At 41.7% G+C, this 23,721-nt stretch overlaps 1 protein-coding gene and 1 long non-coding RNA gene across 5 annotated transcripts in view; both read left to right on the forward strand.

Moving 5' to 3' along the window:
* Positions 1-10,646: 10,646 nt before the first annotated feature.
* The window catches only part of CTDSPL (CTD small phosphatase like), an 84,700-nt gene continuing 71,625 nt past the window's right edge, over positions 10,647-23,721 (forward strand). For 2 of the 4 annotated variants that reach the window (XM_005442306.3, XM_027809834.2), the window contains exon 1: positions 10,648-10,913. In XM_005442306.3, the coding sequence (XP_005442363.1) occupies positions 10,838-10,913 (76 nt within the window). In that variant the 5' untranslated portion in view covers positions 10,648-10,837. Of the gene's footprint in view, positions 10,914-11,541; positions 11,733-23,721 lie in introns of those variants that run through there. The other 2 variants (XM_005442305.4, XM_027809833.2) reach the window with 2 other exon arrangements.
* LOC114016697 (uncharacterized) lies at positions 11,744-16,333 on the forward strand. Its single transcript, XR_003561322.2, has 2 exons — positions 11,744-13,040; positions 13,131-16,333. It is a non-coding gene; the product is annotated as an uncharacterized LOC114016697 (long non-coding RNA).

Below are 23,721 nucleotides of genomic sequence, written 5' to 3' on the forward strand. Positions count from 1 at the left end.
GTGAGAGGGTGCCAGAATCTGGCTCTGAATAGTTTTGATTAACAAACCTGAGTCCGAATTGTTAGAGAACTGTTCATTTCGTTAAGCCATTATTCATGGCCTGTGACTGGTCATAAGTAATGTTCTGCATCCTGATGAGAGGATTGAAGCTTACACTGGAATGATGAATGCCTGACAGCAGATAATGAATAGTGTACTTCCCTCACAATTCACAAATGCTCTAGGGTTTTTGAATTGTAAACTACCAGGCCAACTCACTGAACAAGTACATTGAAATAACATTCCCAAAAGCAGCAGGATTTCAGCTCTTTCTCTATGGGGTAGAGTTTAATTTCCCTAAATCAAAGCAGTACAGGTCAAGCAGGTGTCCTAGAGCTGCTTGTTGGTTTTGTCTCAGGCCCAGGCAGTCTGCAAATACAATCCAACCCCTCAGCCACAAAGTCCTCCTTAGGGAGAGAGCTGGGGGGGTTCCCTGTGAAGGCAAAATGCAACTCTCCCAAAAAGTGTTATCGCTCCATGATCCAGGTACTTCCACTTGTAGTTGGAGCTGCACAAATATCTGCAAATAATAACCCACACAGTCACATAAATAGCAACCAATGGAAGCCAAGTAATTCATTTATCAATATATTGGCCAGCAGACTGTCTTAATTATTTAACTATTCTGGTAAAAGCTAATGCATAAAGAACTTAAATGGTGCATGGATCTTGCACAGGGCCTTTAGCCAAGGGGAAATTTCACACAAAACACCAGGCAGCTCAAAGTCTTCTCTGCATGCAAATGGAACAGAGTACACTTGCGCTACACAGAGCTGCAGGGGCAAAGCATTGCAAATGATGCTTGGACCAACATATGGTGATACTATTTCCCAGTTTTATCACAGTCTCTAAAGGCCAGTTTGGCTTGTCCTCCATCATATGTATTTCCCCAAATGAACGTAATGCAAGTATGCAAGGAAAATGTTTCAATTACTGTCCCAAGGGATAGCCAAATGTAGAATACCAGTCAAGTGATGCTTGGAGAAAATCACCTGAGAACATCAAGATGCACCATGTTGCAGCTGACATTTGACAGACAACCACATGCAGAACACCTTACCCACTACAGAAAAGAAAAAAAAAATTGTTTGGCTGCAGATATCTGCACTTCTCAGGTTGACCTTTCAACCAAGCTGAGGAACCAATTAATTGAATTAACATGGTATATCAGTCTCCGGAGCACTCAACACTTTGCAACTGTGTGAAGTCTGTTGCTGTGGCAGGACTGCCTACACATCTTCAGCTAACAGCGCTACAATCTATTTGCTTCCATTTACAGCCACGTCTTTGCTAGCTGTAAATGACAGCGATGGCACTCATTAAGTTGGTGGCTTGGGACAGGCTTCAAGTTGGAAATGGCTTATGTGAGAATCTCTGTTCAGCAGTATCCTGCTGGGATGGTGGCTCCAAAAATAAACAAGCAGAGGCTTCCCACTGACCCACTGACACAGCATCAGTTACATTTTTATACTTGGCACCTTTTTAGCAAACGATTGCGCTGCGGTTGCATGAGGCAATAGTACACCCTCTGTGAGTCCTTTGTGTCTGTTTGCAGGACCGAGCTCCCGCATCCCCATGGGCTGCTCTGTGCTTCTGCTTCTGACAGGTGGGTGACAGCACCAGGAATTACGGACTTTGCCTATCTTCAAGGAGTAGTACACAACTTACCACACTATACTCTTTCCTGTGCCTTTACCGGGTTGATTTTAAAGACCTTAAATGATAGCTTCAGTCTCAGAGTGGAGAGCTAGCAGATCAGGTAGTCCCAACCCTGCCAGAAACTGTAATCTCAGTTGAATTACTCTTTCTATGCTTTGGCTTTCCACATGAAATTATATTTCTTTTTACACTTCAACTGTAAATCTTTAGGCTGTGGGTCACCTTCTACTACTCTTCATACAGAATCCAGCACAATGAGACTAATTTTGACAAGAGTATTGAGTTACCTTGATCTCACCATCAAATATTTTTATTAACATCAATTTCATCCTGATTGTCCTACATAATTGCATCTTCCTGATGCTTAGAACCTTCTGCTACTTGTAGATACTTATCAGAGAACCTGTTTTGTGTTCCTTTTACTGGACTACAAATTCTTCAGTGTAAAGTGTAGAATATTAATTACTCCAAACTTTTTGTGGATGGCCAGTGTCTCCCGCTTTGGGAGTCACCAGGAACCAGTCAAGCAGCAGCACCTCCACAGCTTTGTATATTCAGGAAAGTCATCTGGAGGTCCTGGTGTCCACTGTATTCCTTTTCATCACACAGGTAGCAGAAGGAATATCTGGAGAACAGAACCATATTATTCCCAAGCACAGCCACAGAACTCCTTTAAATTATCTTTGCTCTTCCAATATCTAGAGCTTCTTTCCCCAACAAATGCTGCTAAGTTTCTTTGCAGCTCTCCAGCAACCAGGTGCTGAAGATCACCCCACATTTTAAATGCCCTGCTAGGAAATTCTCCAGGGGGAAGCCACTACAATTGAAATGCTGAGAGTTGTTACGAGCTTTAACAATTTCCTATTTCCTACCCTTTCTGTGGTTCATTTTTCCTTTCCTCTGCCTTACCACTTCCCCCATCAACCCTTCCCCCTCACAGCTTGTGTACAGAACTCACACATGCCTAAGGCTCCCTCTTGTTACATCTGCAGATACTCTCCCCTCTTTTCCACACTCAAGCCTACCCACTTTGACTCAGATTTCTCTACTTCCAGCCACACAGACCACCCCACCACATGCAAAATGCTCTTTCACATTCCAGACACTCTCCTGTTTCACTAGCAGCCGTGTGAACAAAATTTCAATCAAATGGTCAGAGCAGCAAGTAAGCATAGCTCCAAAGACTTCAAAGAGTCTGTGGGTTTCATGCTAGCAATTTTTTGTGGTAGTCATTCACTGCTAGTTAGGTCTAGTATCAGCCTTAACCAATCAAGCCATTTCACTTTCCAAAGCCAACCCATAATTAAAAAAGAAGGCCAAAAGACTCTCAATGATGATGCAATGATGTGTTCTCAGGTGCTGTTCTAGGCACGAGGCCAAAAGCAAAGTTACCATTTATGCAATTTGAAATGAATGGCATAAAATTAGGCACTGACTAGAATTTCTCATTGCAATTGTTAATCGTTTTGACTTTATCTTCCCAACAGTCAGCAGGTTTTCCTTCTGAGAAGTTCTTTCAAAAAAAAATTAGATGGCTACTTACCATGAATATCAGTTGACAGGACATTGCACTTACAAGACCTTTCACGTTCCTCACCCCTCCTTTTCTGTTTCTCAATTAGGCCAAATTCTACTGCCTTTATTCATACCATTGCTTTATTTCATAGCTCACACTGATGATTTCAGTAGTGACTCCTAGAATAAATTACCACTTCAGTGTGCCAAGATGACCTGAAGTCCTTGCTGAGGGCTGTTTCAGGCCTTTGTCATGCTTTTCTTATCCCATTTAATCATCCACAAAGCCAGGACTTTCTCACAGCTCATCAGCTGGTTCCCCCAGATTTGGTAGACAAATATTTTTCCATGTGTACTGTACTTAATGGGAAAGCATAACTGCATCACTAACATGGCATGCATCTACTGTTGCTGTTATTAATGTAGCATTCCCATCATGTAGCTATCAGTAAGAATGGTATTTGTTGCCCTGTTTCAAGGAGGCAAGTTTTAGATGTGATTTATAATGGTTGCATTAGTCAATGCCTCACTGAATCAGGTATTTCACGAATATTTCACATATTTGGGGTTTTTAAGAATAGGTACCAGTAATCAAGATGGGAATTCAGAACATTTAGAAGCATTTAAAAGTATAAACCTCTAAGAGTTATTGAAACACTGTGTACCTTTCTTATTTCCCTCCAGTAAAAGTCCAAACAACTCAGCAGATCGCTTTCAAGTGCTGTGAAGATACCCACCTGAGCTGGTGCACAAGGTAGAGCTTAGTTATGGAGCCTCTTCTTGGAAATCAGTTGGGACACTCGCAAGTATAAATCATGGAGCAAAACCCATTGCTTACCAATACCAGGAGCACAAAGTCAGATCTCCAAAAGATAGGGAAAGCCAGAGTTAAGATGAACATGACCTAGTCTGGAAAGGACAAGCTGCTACACTTGATGCTATGTAGCCTCAGGGGAACATGCAGTAACTGGTTACCCCAGTGCCCTATAAAATCTTCTCCCAGGCTTTCCATAGTTGCTATAAATAGGAGTTATAAACAGCCATGGAACCATAACACGAGATTAGCTATTACATCTGTTTCACAGATAAACTATCCGACAACCAGTAAAACTGAAATGGAAACCAAGTCTCTACAGCTGTATTGGTAGGAATCCTATAGGATGATACAGGGGAACAGAGTGCTCACAATGGGTACCCAGATAAGGGCAAAGCCAAGTTTGACCCTATTCCACTGCTGTGCTCAAGTGAAACAGAAGTACAATCAAAAGTGAAGTCGCGTCTTGACTGTGGTCCCTTGATGACACAGAGTTCCCACCTCTTATCTCTGACCAACAACACAATGTTATAGCCTGGATATCGTCTAAGGCTGCAGATAGACAAGCAACTGCACTACTTGAAGTTACTGTTGCCTCCTAAATGGTTGTTTCTGGCCCTGTGGTATTGCTTCCGTAGTTTCATTTAGGTTGGAAAAGACCTTTAAGATCATCAAGTCCAACCATTCACCTACCACTGCCAAGTCCATCGCTAAACCATGTTGGTAAGCACTGCATCTACTATATGTTTTTAAAATACCTCCAGGTATGGTGATTCCACCACCTCCCTGAGCAGCCCATTCCAATGCTTCACCAACCTTTCAGTGAAGAAATTTTTTCCGAATATCCAACCTAAACCTTCCCTGGCATAACTCGAGACCACTTCCTCCTGTCCTGTTGCTAGTTATCTGGGAGAAGAGACCTACCCCACCTGTCTACCAACCTTTCAGGTAGTTGTAGAGAGCAGTAAGAACACCCCTGAGTCTCCTCCAGACTAAACAAACCCAGTTCCTTCAGCTGCTCCTAAGACTTGTGCTCCAGACCCTTCACCTTTGAAACATTCAGAGTAAGCCCTAATTTGGTTTAGGCCATATTATTTAGGCTAAAGAATTTACATAGCTGCCTTCAGTCAGCTGGTTTTAACTAAGTGGGAGCTTTCTTGCAAATGTCTCTGCTAGCTGAATTCTGGTGGCAGCTCATCCAGCTCCAAGATGCTGATGAGCATCTTAGGGCAGTAGGATACTGTTTAAACTTGACCATATGAAGCAGAAGATGCAACTAGCACACACAGTGAATGGGAGACTTTGCTAGTCTTTCAAAAGGCTGGAACATGATTCGGTTGCTTGCTAAAAGAAAAACCAAACAAAAACCAAACAAAAAAAAAAAAAAAAAGAAAACAAACCATGCTCTCTTGCAAAAGTTTATCATTTGCAACTAGGGAGGACTGGATATGTCATTTGTAGTTCACCAGGTGATGAGTTCTACAGAGCCTTCCACCTGTTGGTCACCAGTTGAATTCAACTCATCACCAAAATTACAGCCAGGCGTTTTAATTATATGTTTGCTTCATAGTGGGTTGAGTGCTTTTTAGGCATCATTTCTCAAGTGGGTGGCTAGCATCTGGCACAATCAGGCCACATCTGAGTTGGATTCCTTAAAGTTTCTGGATTAGGAGTCTATAGGAATGCAGGATTGAACATAAATTGTTAATGTTAGTAAAAAACCCATTCACCTTATCTTCGGCACTAACTTGACCCAAGCTAATGATGTACATTTTCTGCTACGATATGCACAGTGAAAAGTCAAGGAGAATAAAAAACAGGACCCAAAATTTGCAATGTTATCTTCCCCGCAGAAAAACTTTTATTTTTTTGTTTTACTGGGGAAGAAGAAGGGAGACAGTTTATGTTACAGCTCTTAAAAGTGGCTTTCATGAATCTTTCTCGCCTTGACAGTAATACTGATTCCTCCCAAACAACTCAGCCTGAAACAGAAAACTCAGAATGTTAAAGTTAGGTACAGTTACAGTTGACTGAAAAAGGGACTTAGAATGGAAATTGTTATGCAACTGCTACTTTATGAATTGCTGCCAGATCTGAAGATAATACTAAAGCAGCCTTTTCCTTCTGATTCATTTGGTACTCTTTTACCCTTCCCTGGGACAGCAATAATAACCTCTAATGATAAGTATAGGTTGGAGTTTTCTCATTTCTTTTTGCACAGACAAAAAGAAATAAATACATCGTATGCAAAGGCACAGAATTTTTGGATTTCACAGCATTTGGTGAAACAAAAAATGATCAAGTAAGTACTAGTTTAATAAAATCTCAGATATTCCAACAGGGAATATGCTATGTTTTACTTTGGTGAAAGCAGAGTCCCAGCGCTCTTAAATGCTCTACTGTTTTCTCATCAAAATCTCTCCTGCCATATCAAATAGGTCACTGCACTGAAATCACAGCTACATTTTACGCAGATTGCCTTAACTTTATGAATGCAATCATAAAAAGGGAACTCCATAACTTTGTATTGACGTGTTTTACTGCTGCAATTTACCATTGTAATGGCACTATTTAGGAAACAATGAATGAACTGCAACGAGATAATTAAGGAATAATCTCTGTTACTTCCAAGTACACAAAGCAATAAATGGCTGCCAAAACTGATTAATAGCTGAAGTGAAGTTAAGACATGTAATCAATCTAATAAACCATCTATTGCAAGAATATAGAGGCTTACACTAACTATGAGACATTTCTCTTACTGATACAAACTGCAGTATTTTCCTTTCTTTAGGACATAATATCATGAGACCTTGATTGTTCTTCCATCAAAGTCAAGGGTAAAACTCCCATTGTGGGCCCAGGGTCAAGCCTGCACTGAGCTGATATCAATGAAAATAAATGCTTCCTTTTCATGTAGAACAGTTCTGCTACAAAAACATTTTTTCCCCCTGTTATAAAACATCCTATGGCATTGAAAGGGGGACACGTTTTAGTGGCAAGGACAAATATCAGAAGTCATGATGAAAATCTGGATGTCCTCCTAGCTTGTACTGCCATTTCCTGCAAAGTGTTGCTTCGCCTGTGCCTCCACCTCCTATCTGTAACATGGGGATGAAACTGTTCACTTGTTCCACCAGATTATTCAGGATTTAGTTCATGTAGCATGTAAAGAAACATAGATAGAAGACACTGTATACACTTCAGAGTGTCTCTAAAGTCACAGCCGAAAGGAAACAACATGGCTTGCTCTTGATTCTGTTGCACCCATCTCATAACCTGCACAGGAATGGGAGTGAGAGGGCTGGGACAGGCTGAACCACATGCTTGGAGGAAGGGAACCATTTCCTACGTTACAACAGTGCTGCCAGTACCCGCACAGCTGAGCTTCCCAAACTTCCATTCTGCCTCCCACTGCCGTGCAAGAGCATGGACTTCCTACAGCTCCTAGTGTGTTATCAGGATTCTGCTTTTCTGCTCTCCACTTTGGACTGGAGGAGTGACGGAGTGCATGACAGTGGCAAAGGGACAAGTATAGGGTGAGATATCCCCTCCTGGCACGTACTCTCATGCTACTTCCACTTTATGTATCACCATAAATAGCAGTTCCCTCTCTAAACTGAAGTAAGTATCAAATTCCTTCATAAGATAAACAAACAGCTAGCTGTTCAACTGGAGTTTTACAACTTAAGTTGCAAAACCAATCCTACCATCATTTAAAACATACATAACACATGGGCCCAAGGTGAACAATGCATTTGTCAAGCCTTGCAAAACGTGCTTTTGAGCAGACAAGTTGTTTGTATCTCCTCATCCCTGCCTAGAAAAGAGGCACTAGAGCACGTGGTCTCCTAAACACACATTATAATTGCCCTTTCCCTGCAAAGAAGTGGAAGATGTTTTCAGCACTGGACGACTCTCAAACTTGCTCTGAAGCAAGCCCCTTTCGCTTAACACCAGTAGGAAGCTACTTTCGTTTTATCTGAATATAAATATTGATACAGAAACTCACACCAAATAATAACAAGAGGTATGAATTTATTGTTTCAGCAAAAGCTTCTATGCAAATTAACCCTCAGATAATTAAAAATGCCTCCAGTGCCTGGGCGGGTAAAAGATCAAGCACTTGCTAGATTACAACATAACTAGTGCTATGATAAAGCTTCATAATAGCTTAGGAGCAGGAGCTCTCCACCTTTACAGGTAGCAGGACTAATTCCATCAGCCAACACATACTAACTTCTATTCATCTGTGCCCGATCTAACCTGTAAGGGACTGTTTGCAACTGCAGGACTCTTGTCTTAAGAAGCCAAAGCTAAATCACAGGTTGAAACCTGCACAATTGGATGCAATGCAAGCAGTGGCATTGCGCTCATTCCCTGTGCAAGTGTTTGTCGTAAGAGTAGGACGGGCAAACCTAAAATACAAGTCCCAGAAACCTGCAATACTGGTATCTCTGCATGTACTGCTGTTTAGGGAGTGTTAGCTTTGGGAGAGAAAACACAGCTAGATTTTGAACAACTTTTTCTACATTGAACAAATGCAGCAATTTGAAGACTCACAGCAAAACGTTTAAGCGTGTTGACTGTAGGAATGCACTCACTGAGAGCGAAACAAGGCCCCAGAGCTTTAAACAATTTTCCCCAGAAACTAGATGGGCACTACCACAGATCAGAAATTCCTCAGTGCTGGGCCCATAGCCTCCCTTCATGGTAAAGCTCTGCAACAAGAACAGCTGCTTGCTGTTGGTGGAATTAAACACAACAGTCATTTCTGCAACCTAGCTTGGCAGTTGAAACGCCATGTTTCTGCTACTGCTAGGTAAAACTGTTCAGAACTACATATATATTTTTATGTACATATTTTTAAAAAGCACACAGGCAGTGGCTTTCTCTTTTAGGGCAAAAAAAAGATAGTTGTAGCTACTGTTACTAAAATTCACATCACCTGGGTCTATGCCAGCTACAGAAGGATTTTCCCCCAGTTAATTAATGGAACTTAAATTTATATCTGTCCTTTTTGTAGCAAGGTTGCAACAGAGACTTGCACATGAAGTATTTTTTTCTAGGCAAGAAAAGAGGTTGCAGTTCCTTATTTAAATATGCCACCATGCTTTCTTAAAGGTTTTCTCTTGATTTTGCACTCTGACAATCCCATAAAAGAGCCATTTTTCCGGGTGGGCTCCCCCACCTACCTTCCCCAGCATCAGGGCCCAGCCCCTGGCCAGGGGCAGGGCCCTGAGGCAGGCAGGAGCAGGGCAGGCAGCTGCACCGCCTCCCGCCGCACACAGCAGCACTGGGAATTCCTGGAGAGTCAGACATGCCTTTTAAGATGCTCTAGGGGAAAAAAAACAAAAAAAACCCAAAAAAACTCAAAATCCGAAAATAATAGTGTTTTCTCCGAGAAGAGCTGCCAAAGCTGCCCTCTGTACTTTCTAGTTACACGCTCACCTCTGAAAAACACTTCACGGCCACCTGTAAAAATATTTCATTCCCCACCGGCCAAATCGCCTCCTCGGGCGAGTAACGCCCGTACCCGAAGTCAAACCAGCCCCCGCGCAGCCCCGCACGGCCACGGGACAGCCCCTGAGGGGGGGAAATGGCGCTCAAACGCCTTCCCGCCTCCCGGGGCGGCCGCACCCCGCCCGCGACCGGCAGAAGAGCCCTTTGTACGCCACGACAATGGCCACCCCCCCCGCCGTCTCCGCAGGCCCGGTCCCGCCGCAGGCCCGGTCCCGCCGCGGCCCCGCCCCCCGCCGCGGCCCCGCCCTCGCCGTGGCCCCGCCCCGTTGTTTACCGCGCAGCGGGGCCCGGGCGCTGCCCGCTCCCCGCCTCCATGTTGGAGCGTCCCGCGGCGCGGGGGCGGAGCGGGGCGGGGCGCGGGCCGCGCCGGGCGGGCTGACAGGCTGCGAGCGCGGCGGCGGCGGCGACGGCGGGTTGTGGCGCAGCGCGGGGAGCGCGGCCCGGCTCGGCCCCTTTCCCCTCCCTTCCTCCCCTCGCACCGCGCTTCCCTCCTCGCCCGCGCACGGCGGCGGCCCGTGACCCGGGAAAGGGGGGAGGAGGAGGAGGAGGCGGAGGAGGAGGGGGCGGCCCGGCGTCGCTCCGCCGAGCCCGCAGCGCTGCCCGCGGGAAGGGGGGTGGGGGGAAGGGAGGGCCGGGGCGGAGGTGTGAGGGGGGCCGGGGCGGGGGGGCGCGGGGATGAGATAGGCGCGGAGGAGGGCGGCGGCGGCGGCGGCGGGGTATGTAGGCGCGGGGGGCTGTGCCGGGGGACGCGCTCGGGGGAAGGCCCCGCGGGGCGGCTCAGGTGGATGCGGGGGGCGGCGTGAGGCGGGGGCTCGCCGCGGGGGGAGGCGGGCGCGGAGGGCCGGGGGCACTTCCCCCGCCTCGGGAGGCGGCGGCGGCTCCGGCGGGGGCTCGGGGGGAGCGCTGCGGAGGGCTTCCCGGCGGGGTGAATTGGATTAATTAATTTTGGTTTTAAGGGGGGGGTTAATTTGTCTCACCCCCCCCCTTCCCCCTCCCCTTCCCCCCCCCTTCCCCGTGAAGAATTGGCGCCTGGAGGAGGCGGCGGTGGCAGCGCTACCGGAGGGGCCCCTGTGCACGGTGCTCCCCCTCCTCCCCCCCTCCCCCCCCCCCCCAGCTTGGCATCGCTCCTGGAAGAGTTGGGTTTTTTTGTTGTTGTTTTCTTTTTTAAATACAAATCTGCGTGTTGATTTTTAAACAACAAACAAATCCCACCACCACACACCCCCTCCCCGCACACAAGCCTGCCTCTGGGAGGGAAATAGCCAGGTGGAATCTCACTCTGTTTCCATGGACAACCCGTCCATTATCACCCAGGTGACTAACCCCAAAGAGGAGGAGATCCTGTCCTGCACTCAGGATAAAGGTGAGCTGCCTTCTTTCTTTCTTCATGTATTTTTTTTTTTGGTTTGTTCGGTTTCGGTTTTTTTTCCCTGGAAATCGGTGCTTAAAAATGCATGTAGTAACAACTTGCATTCTTCAGTGACCATATAATCCTCTCTGGCTGCTGGGAATAGAGGAGGGTTTGTTGGATTTGGTTGGGCTCTTTTTGTGGGATGAAGATATTTGCATGAAGGTCTCGGAAACTGCTTGCTGGATACAGCTGAGAACTTGTTACAGTGCTTTAACTATGGAGTTTAATCAGTAGCTATGTAAATAAAATACTCTTGTTCCTCGAGGGTCGGCGAGGTACCTTCGTGAGGTTGTCACTTTGCAGTTAGTGCCCTGTTTCAGGGAAAGGATACCTGTGCTGGATGTGTTGGAAAATTTTCCAATCTCAGCTGTAAAGATTTAATCCTTCCCCCCTCCCCCTTGCTTTTTGGAAAAAGGTTTCCTGATTACTCTCTACTTGCCTGCATTTCTCCATGCCTCACATTTAAGAATCTGTGTAGCTTTCAGGTTTGCTGTTGGAGGATACTTAGACGTCTCAGAAAGAAACATGGGCTGCTTTTAAAAGTGGGCTCTGTTTACTCTGTAGATAAACAGTTGTTGCTTGCGTAAGGCATCACATTTGGATTGCGTTTTACTCCAAAATAAGACGAATCCAGCTTGGCCGGAGGAGCTGCTGCTTCTCAAAAGTCTGCATATTGACGAAATCCCTTAACCTTATTTCCTTTTGGAAGCTTGGAGTGGTCCTGGGCTGCAAGTGGTTGTGCCCTTGCAGCTGGCAATGAGGAAGGCATGGGTAAGCAGCAGTGTTCAGGTTCTGGGGAGTTGTGTGTGATTGCTCACAGATCTTGGAAGTTGAGTGACAAGTTTGTGCTTTGTTACAGGCAGTGCTGGTAAAAAGGGGAGAAAGGACAGAAATGAGAAATAGTGTGGCGATATGCCCTAGTAGGTATGGTAATAGACCTCTGAGTGGTTTTCTAAAAATGGAGATTGATATATCTCCCCCTAAAATCAATGCTTTTAGTACCCAGAAAGCTTCCATTTTTATGTGACTCATCTTGTAAATACTGAGGGGTCCTGTATCGTTGGAGAAGTTGATCCCTGTTGCTTTCAAAAGGCTGTATGTGAATTCTCTTGTCTTCTCATCTCACCCGTGGTGATTGCAGGAGGAGTGTGGAGGTAGATTTAAAAAAATAAAAAGCCGTCAGGTTGGGAGGTGTCTAAACAAAAAAATATTTTTTTGTTCAGTATAGGAGTGCTGATGTAATTCTCTTTAATTCACATAGCTTGTGAAGTGATACTTCTGCCACAATGCCTTGTTTGTCTCAAGACGTGTTTACCTCTGTTTTGGCAATGTTGAACGTGGGGCATCTACAGTCAATAAGGTGCTGGTGCTCTGCCTACGATGTCTCCTAAGACCGGGTTTGGAGTAAACTTACGTGATTCTGTGCTCAGATGTTGTTATGACTTTAATGGCCTATATTGTATGTACTGGAAGAGCTTCGCTAATATTGTCAGCAGCTGGTTGAAATTTTAGTGTAAAAAAGCCAGCTGAGGCAAGCAGGAAAATTTGACAGCTTGAAAGAAGAGTAAGCATCCACATCAAACAAGTGTCTTCAGAGTCGTCGGTACAGTGAGCTACTCTGTGTAGCGAAAATATGCATATAACTTGCATAACTATGCAGTAACTTGCATAATATGCATTGTGTTCTTGCTATTGGTTTGTCTTTGGCTCGGAATCATGATGGTCTTAATTGCATAGCAAGGGCTTTTCAGGCTGCGCATTAGCAGGGGAGGGCTGGCAAAGAGTGGAAGGAGAGTAGTTGGAGTTTGAGGCAAGAGGGGACCTCGGCGTGATCTTAATACAAGAGGTGGATTAATGTTTTTTCTCTGTGTTTTTTTGGGGAGGGTTTTTTGTTGTTGTTTTTTTAAATGCTGTTGAAGTGCATGCTTTGGATTGACTCTCTGCTCTGTGGTGAGATTTTCCAATAGTGTCAGAACAACTTTTGCAGAAAAAGAATTGCAGGTCTGTCCATCCTGCGCTCTGGAAGGAGAGTGCTGCTTGCTGCTGCCTCTTCCACTACAGGTTTTCCCACTGCTCAAGGTACAGAGCTTGTGAGAACCCGTTGCACTACCTACTTTCCTTTCTGGTTGCATATCGCGTCACTCAATTTTCTGTTACATTTCTTAACAGTTTTAGCAAAGCCTTTGGGTTCGGTGAGCTCGCAGAGAGCCTGACCCTGAAACGGTGAACACGGACAGGATCTTAGACACTGATGTTTAAAGTGAATCTTCACTGCTAATTCAGATTGAATGGAGTATATTGGTACAAAATGGCAAACAAATACTTCAAAGCGCAATGAATTAACTCTTTATTTAACAAATACAAGAATCACCTGAACCTATCTTCTGAAATTTTGCGATACAGTGAATTACAACAGCACTGTACTGTGTGAGCAAAGGCTGTCCAGTTTAATGAAAACCTGCTTTTCCCTTAGAGTTTAGCGTTTGGCTGCAGAAATATGCTTCAGGGTATTAAGTGGCATGTAGTGGCTTCGGGAGTCAGGGTTTTTGTAGGATTTTTGGAACCTTCTGTTGCTGTTTCTTATGGAAAAAATTGGTATTTTTCTTTAAGCTGGAGAGAAGCAGTTTTACAGTAGCTGAGCAACTGCTAAATAATGCATGTGTATACCTTCCAGTGTTCAGTTTTTTTCCCTAAAATTTTCTGAAGCTTTTAATCAGCCATGAGTTCAGCATTTAGCTTGATTTGTTTTGTAAAAAATGCGGTTTATGTTTTTAATGCTTATGCCCAATTTCGCTTGTGCAAGCGAGCGTGATTGGCAAGAAACAGAGCTGTTCTCTGGTCCTGGGGCAGTTAAGGTTTTAGGTTAATACTGTGCTGTACAAATAAAAATGCCTGAATATTTTCTTGCTAATCCAGATGTATTAAAAATTAGCTTTTGAGCCAAGTGAAGCTGTGACAGCTCGTTAAAAAGGAGCTTTTTTAATACTAAGATGGGATTGTTAACATCTATTCTTAACAAATTGTAAAAAATTTCGAAAGTGGAAAAAAACAGATCTTGGTAGGTGAACCATTCCTGAGTATGTTGCCACATGGTGGTGCACTGTATTTAGTTGTCTGTCAAAATGAAAGCTGAGCATGGAAAGTTGCTACAATTATATTGTATTATTATTGTAACGTTTGTTCTGAAATGCCTGTGGTGGTCATGCCTCCGGAGGTTTTTCGTCCCTGTCTATGTTGTTAAATTAGTTCTGGCAAACAGAAACTTACTTTCTCCCTACTGGAAGTGATAGTAGGTGATTAAAGATATTTTGAGCACTAAATTCATTGAGAATTGAATTCCCTGTTTATTTTTTAAGTAATGAAAGTGGTAATTTTTGCAGAAGTATTTTATGTTGTGGTCATTTGGCACTTCTGGAAGTTGGAAGCATTAACAAGACTTGTAACTTGAAATTAAAATGGGGGCTTAAGTTTGTGAAAAGGGATTTATTGGATCGCCAATAAAGGAGAGCAGCTAAGAAAAACTATAGATGAAAACCACAAAGAAAAACTGAAAATCTGAATCCCTGCATAATCAGTTCTACAGATAAAATAAATTGTTTATTTTTATAAGGAAAGTATTAATTCTTATTAAGGAGTTGAACAGTGACCTCTAATGTAAAATCTATACGGTTAAATATAGAAAACAGTGCAGTACTGACAAGTCTTTGCACTGAGTGTAATGTAGAGAGCGTGATCATTGGTGGGTAATAGGCATTCAGTCCAAAGAAATGAATTTCTTTATTTTACCTACATGCTTTAATTTGATCCTCATAAATGATGCAAGTTCTTCGACATTTACATGTGCCAAGTTAAGTAGTAGCGTAATAATAGTCCAGTCCTCCTTTAGGTATCACCCTCAGGCTGTGGTGTTGTATTTTCTCTCTTCAGATACATCTGTCCTGACTTCTATAAAATTTGTCTGTCAGCTGAGCATCTATTGTCAGTTATTTAGAGTAACTGAATGTTTTACTGTCCCTACAGAAGTGTATTTTATTCTGCAATAAATTATTCGAAAAAGGTTCACAGTGGAAACTAAATCATTACAATAACAGTTTTTAAGATCTCGCATTAAAAGCCAAAAGAAGTGTCCTTACTGTGTCTTCAGTAAAAATAATTTTGAAAACCTATGAAAATATCTTGAATACTCTTTTTTGCCATTACATCACCTGGATTTAGAATACTCAAACATGTGAACGTATGTTAATGTTCCTGAGACATTGTTTCAACAAATTTTTATATTAACTTCAGAATTTTAACTATAAACTAGTGTTAAAAAAAAAAAAAAAAGGTGTTTGAAGCCACTCCGGCGCTACATTGGAATGTGAATTGCTCACAGAGGATAAAATTTTAAATCATTAACTAATGACAAAGCTGTTATATGAAACCAGAGTAACCATACAGTAGGTTTTATGTACCAGGGAGACTGTAGTAACCCAGGATTTGATTTAGGGTAGCAGTTAACAAGCTGAAGTGTGCTGACAGTAACGTGGATGATAATTTGCATGAATATCTAGTATTCAGGCCATGTCTGTAAGCTGCAGCATTATCATTTCTTCATAGTGCATGTCATCTCAAATTCATATTTGTTTCAATGCAGTGATTTAACTAAAGTGTTTAGAAGTTTAACATGCCTTTAAAAAACCAAGGTTGACCTACATTTTGTCAATTCAGTATTCAGAAATGCAAATACCATTTCTGACATAATCACTGAAATGCAGTGTGATCGATGCTACACTTTCAGAATTTAAGCTGAATATTCCGAATAAGCCTTTGGATGATGGGTCTATGTTTGTTTCTTTAAAGTGATAATGAAACTAAAATGCTGAGAATGTGAAAGCTAAGAGAAATGGAACTCGCTTCCCTGGTCAGTGTCAGTGAAAGATGATATTTCCATTTGCCAGGTAGATGGGTTTAACTGTGGTAAGCTTATTTTTCCATCACAGAACACTTAATTTATGGGGTTTACTATCTTGTAAAAATCATCACCCAAATATAAAAATGGTTGCAAATTAGTTCTAGCCCACAATTTTTGTATATGTTGAATCTTAAATATTCACTCAGTAAGCAAGTGTGCCTTTGTTTTCTGCTAAATTTTGGGTTGGAAGAGCTGTTGGTAATGATCACTAGTTGCTCAGTATCACATTTTCTATTAAAAGTCTAGTTTCAGGCAATCCTGGATATGGAAATATTAACCCAGGGAGTGAACTGGTTCATTACTCGACCCTACCTGACGGAGGATTTTGCATGGATTTCTTTGAATTATATTTGAACTATTTCTTTCCACAAGATTTAACATTTTCCTTCCAAAATAAAAAAAAAAAAAGAAAAGCAAAGCTTGATCTACAGCCTTCTTAGGTTTTTACCCACTGTGTGGATCAGTACTGGAAGATGTGGTTCATCCCTCTTCCTGCTCCTCCCCTTCCTCCTTCCTGCCTGAGGGATAGATCTTGCTGGGAGAGAAGATAGGCATGTACATAGGACGGGTATGAAGTCTTGGTTCTTGAGGGCTGCTGGGCCCCTATGGGGGCTGCTAATAGGACAGGGAATAGGTTTAGTGTCTGCTACAGGCTCTTGACCTGCTCTGACCCCATCCATCTTCGTACTACTCCTGGGTGGTGGGTACTCTCATGATGAAGTTGGTGGGTCTCTCCACCAGTTGGGTGGTTGTCTGTGTTCCCTTATCCCAGTTCATAAGTATTCCCAGAAAGGGGAAGGAATCTTCCAAGCTGCAATAAGAGAGTGGTTGATAGAGCTGAGCAAGCCTATTTAGATCTTTAAAGACCACATCTGGATAGTTAGTAAGGGTTGTATACCATTTGATTCCTCTTAGAAGTGGATACCTGGCTTGAAAATCATAGAATCATTTAGGTTGGAAAAGACCCTTAAGATTGTAAGAGTCTAGCTGTTAACCCAGCACTGCCAAGCCCACTGCTAAACCATGTCCTGAAGTGCCACATCTACACATCTTTTAAATACCTCTAGGGACGGTGACTCCACCACCTCCCTGGGCAGCCTGTTCCAGTGTTTGACAACCCTTTTGGTGGAGAAATTTTCCTAATACCTGAAAAAACTCGCAAAAATTTTCAGCAGCATCTCCGAAGTCTTCATGTGTCTATTCTGTTGAATGATGCTGATACAAGCTCATCTTCCTGGGCAGGAGGCTCAAACGGGATGACATTGTATCAATGGGTTTAACTGCTTTGCTCAACTTCAGATCTTTTTGTAAGGGGCTGTGGGCAGGCAGAGAAGAAAGATGCTTTTTGTGCTGTAATGTAGCCAGAGGCGTTTTTAAGAGTTTCATGTTGGAAATGTTAATATTCTATAAACTCTGCTTTTGCCAGAGTTTCACGGGAACTTGCTTTATTTTTACTTGGAGAGGTTAAGGTGTAAAATGGACATAGATGTGACAAATATGGAAGCGTAAGTAGCATTTAAATAGATCAGAGTAAAAATATGTTCCACACTGTCTACTGTGGTACAATTTTGGCTTCTTTTTGTATTTCTAGAATGTTTGCTATAAGAAAAAAATCCCAACAAAGTCAGTCCTATACGGTCCTTTCAGGATCAGCTACTACTGTGTAATATAGATACTAGTGGTAAAAATACCACCTTTAGACAGATGAGCAGAAAAAGTTCTGTGCATGGTGTTGGGCCTACATAAATTTTGTAGGCTTTAGTCAATGTGTTATCAAAATGAACACTCACAATAAAGTGCCAGATGTTGTTTTATTTGTACAAGATAATAAAGTATAATTTGGAAAAAAAAAAAAGACCCCATTATTAGAAGCGATTGGCTGTACTAGAAGCTAGAATTCTATTATCTAGAAAATCTGTTGAGTTAAATCTGAGTATATATATATGGTAGATGGGTTCTAAGGATGTTGCGATTTTTTTTAAAATGAGATCTTTTTCCTTATTCCTTTTTGCAAGGAAGAACTATTACTCTCTTCTGAGTGTTATAAGTAAATTTAAAGCCTGACAGGGTGAATAAAATGCCCCAGGACATATTTTGTACAGAGAGCTACCCCGAAAGAAGGATGCCTGGTTTGTCAAAACCTCTTTTGTATGTAAATTTAAAATTTTTTTATAAAATTCAGAACAGTTTTGTAGGAAACAAATATTTTATGAACATCAACCTGAAGTTACAGTTTGTATATTGATGATAGTGTTGAAACTCAGATCATCTCTGGTGAGTAACTGATTGGTCAGTTATGTCCGTTGTTTTCTGCTACTGTTGCAGGACCTTCTTATTTTCTTGGTAGGAAGTGATGTATTGATTTTCATTCACCACAGTGCTCTCCCCTACCCCTGCAGCTGTCATGCTTCCTGAGTTGTCTTCCAGGATTCCCAGCAGAATTAGCAAGTTAAACTCATTTTGCTGTTTCCTTGTCTGCTGTAATCAGCAGTAAGATTTTCAACTTTCTTGTTTATTTGATGATTTGCAAAGCTTGGTTATCTCCTTGGTGTATAGCACTGCTCTCCTGGCCTCTGGGAGTCAGAGGGAGGGAGGGATTTGTCTCCAGCACATGGAGATGAACTAGCCTCGGGGAACATTTTGGGGTAGATGGATTGGTTTTCATCTTCCTTGCTGTCAGAAAGAAATTCTTCCACAATGGGTGCTATTACAGTGGACATGCGTAGAAGAATCCAGGCATGTTTCTTTCAAGTGATGTTCATAAACAAATCTTTTTAAAGGTATGAATTTTGTACAAAGTTGTTCTCAGCGTGCATTTAACCATTTGGATGCAGTGCTGCTTTAGTTTTGTCCACAAAAGCTTTTTTGTATATACATACCTGAATACCTACGTACTTGCATGGGTTACCCATGAATGCAAGTACATGCGGTTACTGGGGATCTAATCGGAAAGCTTTAGTAAAGTTCAAAATGGTGGGCATAGGTTTTGAAGTTGTAAGGTTTACTCAAACTGTGAAGTCAGCAATTTTTCCTAGTGATAGTTCCAACAGAAGTATTCCATTCTGCAAAGGAGTGGTTCATAGTGACATTTTCCTAGAAGATACTTAATAATTTATACTTGCTTCAGCCAAGCACATTGAAAGATCTAATATTTACCACCTGGAAAGATTTTAAGATTATAAAGGATCTCACTAAACTTTAACAAAAGCCTTACCAATTTTTTTTTTAAAAAAGGACTTATGGGACTTCTTGTAAACTAAAATTGGTTAAAGACCTACATTAACCGTTTGCTGAATACACTGTAAAGCAAAGCACGTCAGGAAAAACATTTTAAGCATGTCTTTTGCAGGGATTTTTGGAGTGAAGCTTTGACCTTTGGTTGGTTTGTTTTTCTTTTTTTAATTCTTTCCCTGGCTGTATTTTGCTTTCTTGCCGCTTTCTCGTCATAAGGTTCTGGACTGCAACAGCTGCCTCTTTGTGCTCTGATGCTGAAGTTTAAGGGGCTCAGAGGTGTTTGGCTCTGGTGACTGTCTCCAGGGTTAATTCTAGTATGAGAAGCTGTAGTAGATGTTTGGGGGTGAGATAGCGGTAATGAGGAACCTCGAACCATATTGCACGGGCAGATTAGCCCCTGGCAGGTTGGCCAAAATGACATAGGAGCTAGCTTAGGAGGAGATACATTCTCTCTTTCTTAACTCCCTATTAAAATCTAGGAAGATAAGGGTCTTCCATCTTGAGTCAGATGCAGGATCACTGCCACTGTATAGCAGCTTTGGTAAAGCAAAGACACTCATTTCTTCTTTGTAACTACCAGTTAAAAACCTTGAGTGAATGTTGTGCTGTGTTTAAAGGGAGGAGATGCATGAAAAATAACCAGTATAATAGAGTAAGTATGCCAGGACTCTCCACAGTACAGCACAGCTTCAGAATTACAGAATATCCCATTTGGGTGAAAGTAAGCATTTGCTCACACATTGTACAGATGACCTGCATAATCCTTGAAGATACGGTTGCCAAAATAGTTTATCTGGGAATTCCTAAACAGAATTAAATGACAGCAATTTGCATTTATTATAATAGTAATCTTAGGAAGGTACTGAAAAATAACATTATAAAGGTACCGATCATGTTTCAGCATATGAATTGTGTGTCAGTAGGGGAAGGAAGGGGAAAATATCTTTACACAGTGACCAACTGAACATGTCAAGTATCTGCACTTGTATTTATCATGAACTTTCACCAACAATCTTCCTGCAATGGATTATGTGTGCTGGAAGGTGATTCGCTCCACCAAGCCATTTGTTGGCCAGCTGCCAATTCTCATGACTTCTTATATGAAGCTGATTTTGTTGAGAATCAGTAAGTTGAAAATTATTTGAGAGTTTTGGAAGTGTGGAGGGGGAAGGTTATGTTAAACTGAGAAAGTTTACAGATTATATAGATCTACACTGATGATTTAGATTAGATATGAGGGAGAAATTCTTCCCTGTGAGGGTGGTGAGATGCTGGCACAGAGCAGCTGTGGGTGCCCCAGCCCTGGCAGTGCCCAAGGCCAGGCTGGACGGGGCTGGGAGCCACCGGGGCTGGGGGCAGGTGTCCCTGCCCATGGCAGGGGGGTTGGAACTAGATGGTCTCTAGGGTCCCTTGCAACGCAAACCACTTTTTGATTCTACACGACTCTATGTTAGTTGGGGAATTAAGAAAAGAAAAGGAAAAGAGTACTGAATGCAATCTACAGTGCAATTCATTTGCTAATGAGACATTGACATAAATTGAAGAGTCCCAGAAGGAGTGGGTTTACAACATAACTGTAAAACAATTTGCATCTGTGTAGAGGTCTCTGCTTATCCACAAAGGAATGAGATTTTAAGTGGATTTGTTTAATCGGGTTTATCTGAGTACATAGTTGTGGGGCTCCTTTTTCCTCACATTTCAAAATCTTGTGTCTTTCTGGAAGATTCCCTCTTGTGTTGAGATTAAAGATGTCAAGGATATAAGTATGGTGAGGTTTAATGGAGAATGAAAGTGAAACCATAAAAAGAAACAGAGAAATGTCCCTCAGAGTGGATTGAATACTTGAATGTTTCTAGCTCCAGGCTATCGTGATAAAACTGACAATTTGATGCAGACTCTGACCTGAATGCTTTTTTTTCCTACCCCGTAAGAAATTTGAAACACTCCAGCAAATTCTTGATATCTGTATTGGAAAAGGATGCTTACAACTTAGACACGCTAACATTACTACAAAGAGCATTTACTGTTGATATTATGATTGTTTGAGGCAGGGGAGTAGTGGTATGTCTGTAAGTCTTTTGGTCTTGTTGGTACCCACCATGCTACCCTACAGTTGCTGCCACTTTTTTTTTTTTTTTTGTAAACATGTCATGGCAGGAAAAAGGATAAAAATTTGAACAAAACTGGAAATCAAACTTGGCAGTTTTGAAAGAGGAATCTCTTCAAGTCTCATTCCTGTATTTACTTGTACTATTATTGCTGAACTTTATTATATTACCTGTTTGGCATTGTTTGAGCAAGGAAGCGAGTTGTTAGAGCAGAGTGGTTTTAAAAATGTCACTACCTTAGTTGTTTCAGTAGTGATGGACTCTTCAATACCTTAAAAATACCTTTTAAATCCAACAGTTGTTAATCTTAAACATAGTAATGGGATACTTTTACTCTCTCATGTTATAAGACTGTAATATTAACAAAAGGAGAAAAATGTGCTTACAGACAACACCTGCCTCAGGCGTAAGAAACAATTTCAATAGATTCCTAAGGACCAGATGCCCCTAGATCCATCAGAAAGGTACTGTTTCCATGAGGTGCAGAATAGCACTTAGCAACTACCATACCACATCTCAAGAAACAATGAGATCAGGAGGAGGGTTTCACTTTATAATTTCTGTTCAAAGTGTTCTTTCAGGATATGTACTAAACAGAGAGAATGAAATTATGCCATTTCATTTGGCACTGTGCAATATGCTAGATTAAGCCCTGAAGTGCAAAACTTAGTCTTGAGCTGGCACCACTGTGGTTCTGTTCAAATACAGTTTCTGCAGTGGCAAATTCCTGTTGCACCAGAAATTTCTGGTTCTTCCCTCAACAACCCAAAAGTGTTTGTATCACCAAACTGTTCAAATAGCGCTTGCAGTCTTCCTAAATTGCGTATCTAAAAATATTTATTGGATCTTTGCAACCTAAAACATAATTCTTCTGTGCTCCTAAAACCAAAAAAACAATACATACACCCCCACACACCAAAAATAAAGCAAACAAACCAAAACCAAGCAAACAACAACAAAATCCCAGTAATATTAGCAGGGATGTAAGCTGTGAAAAGAAACTAATCACAAACGTCTCAGAAGGCAACCTTGTGACGATGACCAGAAAGGATTAGCAGTACGATTTGTACTCAGTCTGTACAAAACATACTCCAACCCCTTGAGAAGGTGTGATGTTAGTGTACAAGGTTGTGCATTTGTTTGAGTAGTGTTTGTACTAAAATGTAGAAGTAACACTGGTTTTGTTTTGGAAATAGGTTCAATGGGTACTAAGGAAAGATAAGAATAAAATAGGGCTGCGCTGACTCATCACAGAATATGCTGAGATAGTCCTAAATTCAACATCTTAAGGTTAATAATCTGTTTCGTTTAGGCTTTGTTTATCCTTTGTGCTGTGGATGGGGTGATGTTGCAATTCACTTTAAATCTGTAGAAGTACATAGGTAAAAATTCATTATTTTGTTTCAGCAAACAGTAATGTATCTCCTACTTACCAGAATGCTTGGTTGTTTGGGTTTTTTTCCTTTACTAATGGTGCAAGGTTGAAGAATGTTTCTTTTGGCCGATTTAAATTACCAGTTGGAGTCAAGGTGGGAAAACAAACCCAAAAATTGATGTGGTGTTTTTAAACTATTTTCAAGTAATTGTCAGCCCAATACATGCTGTTCTTAAAAAAAAAACAAAAAACAAAAAACCAAAAAAACCACCAAAAAAATACCAAAACAAACAAAAAACAAACCAAACAAAACAGCTCTGCAGTTTTTTATTGTGAAGATGATTTCTTAAGTCCCACTGTAGGTGGTCTTTGCATCAGAGCCTTCAAGTAACAAATTACTTTTATCTTCTCCTCTGCTAATAAGGTCAGTAAAGATTTCTTTTTGGATAATAGTGGCTCAGTTTTGAATGCATAATAGTTCTGACTGGGGAACAGGTTCACAGTTATCACCTTTTTAATAGCTGATTAGGTGATAGTCAGCTAGCTGGCTGTTACAAAGTATTTTACAGAAGTAAACATTTCTTGCTTTAAGACTGTATGTTTACAGCAGCTGTGATTGTTTGGGAGTCTGTAGCCTGTGTTTTTGGTTAAATAGCTGATATAGTGGTGCAGTTGTGAAAATGAAGTACCAAGTCCAGTAGGCAGATGTCCTTTGAAGGCAGTTTTAGTTTTGCTTTCTATTTCTTCTACAAAGCAACCAAACATTTATTGATGTTTGATGATCTTGTGCTGTAGCAAAATAAATACTGAATAATTTCCTAATGTGATAGGGTTACTGTTTAGACCCAGTATTCAGAAACACTTTTTTTTTTTTAAATAAATCTCAATTTTACTAAGTGGCAATGCCTATAAATTCATGTGTTTTCTTTGCAAAGTCTGCATGGGTTAACTCCTCTGTAAACAATTGTTTTGCGTGTTAAATAATAGTAAAGATGTATTGAGCAAGAGAGTTGAATATGAACATGTTAAATTCTTGGTTTGTGTTCCAGTGAAAAGAAGCATCGAGAATATACTAGTGAAGTCACTTTT

The sequence above is a fragment of the Falco cherrug genome, chromosome 4 (genome assembly GCF_023634085.1).
Source record: "Falco cherrug isolate bFalChe1 chromosome 4, bFalChe1.pri, whole genome shotgun sequence".
Classification (NCBI taxonomy): domain Eukaryota; kingdom Metazoa; phylum Chordata; class Aves; order Falconiformes; family Falconidae; genus Falco; species Falco cherrug.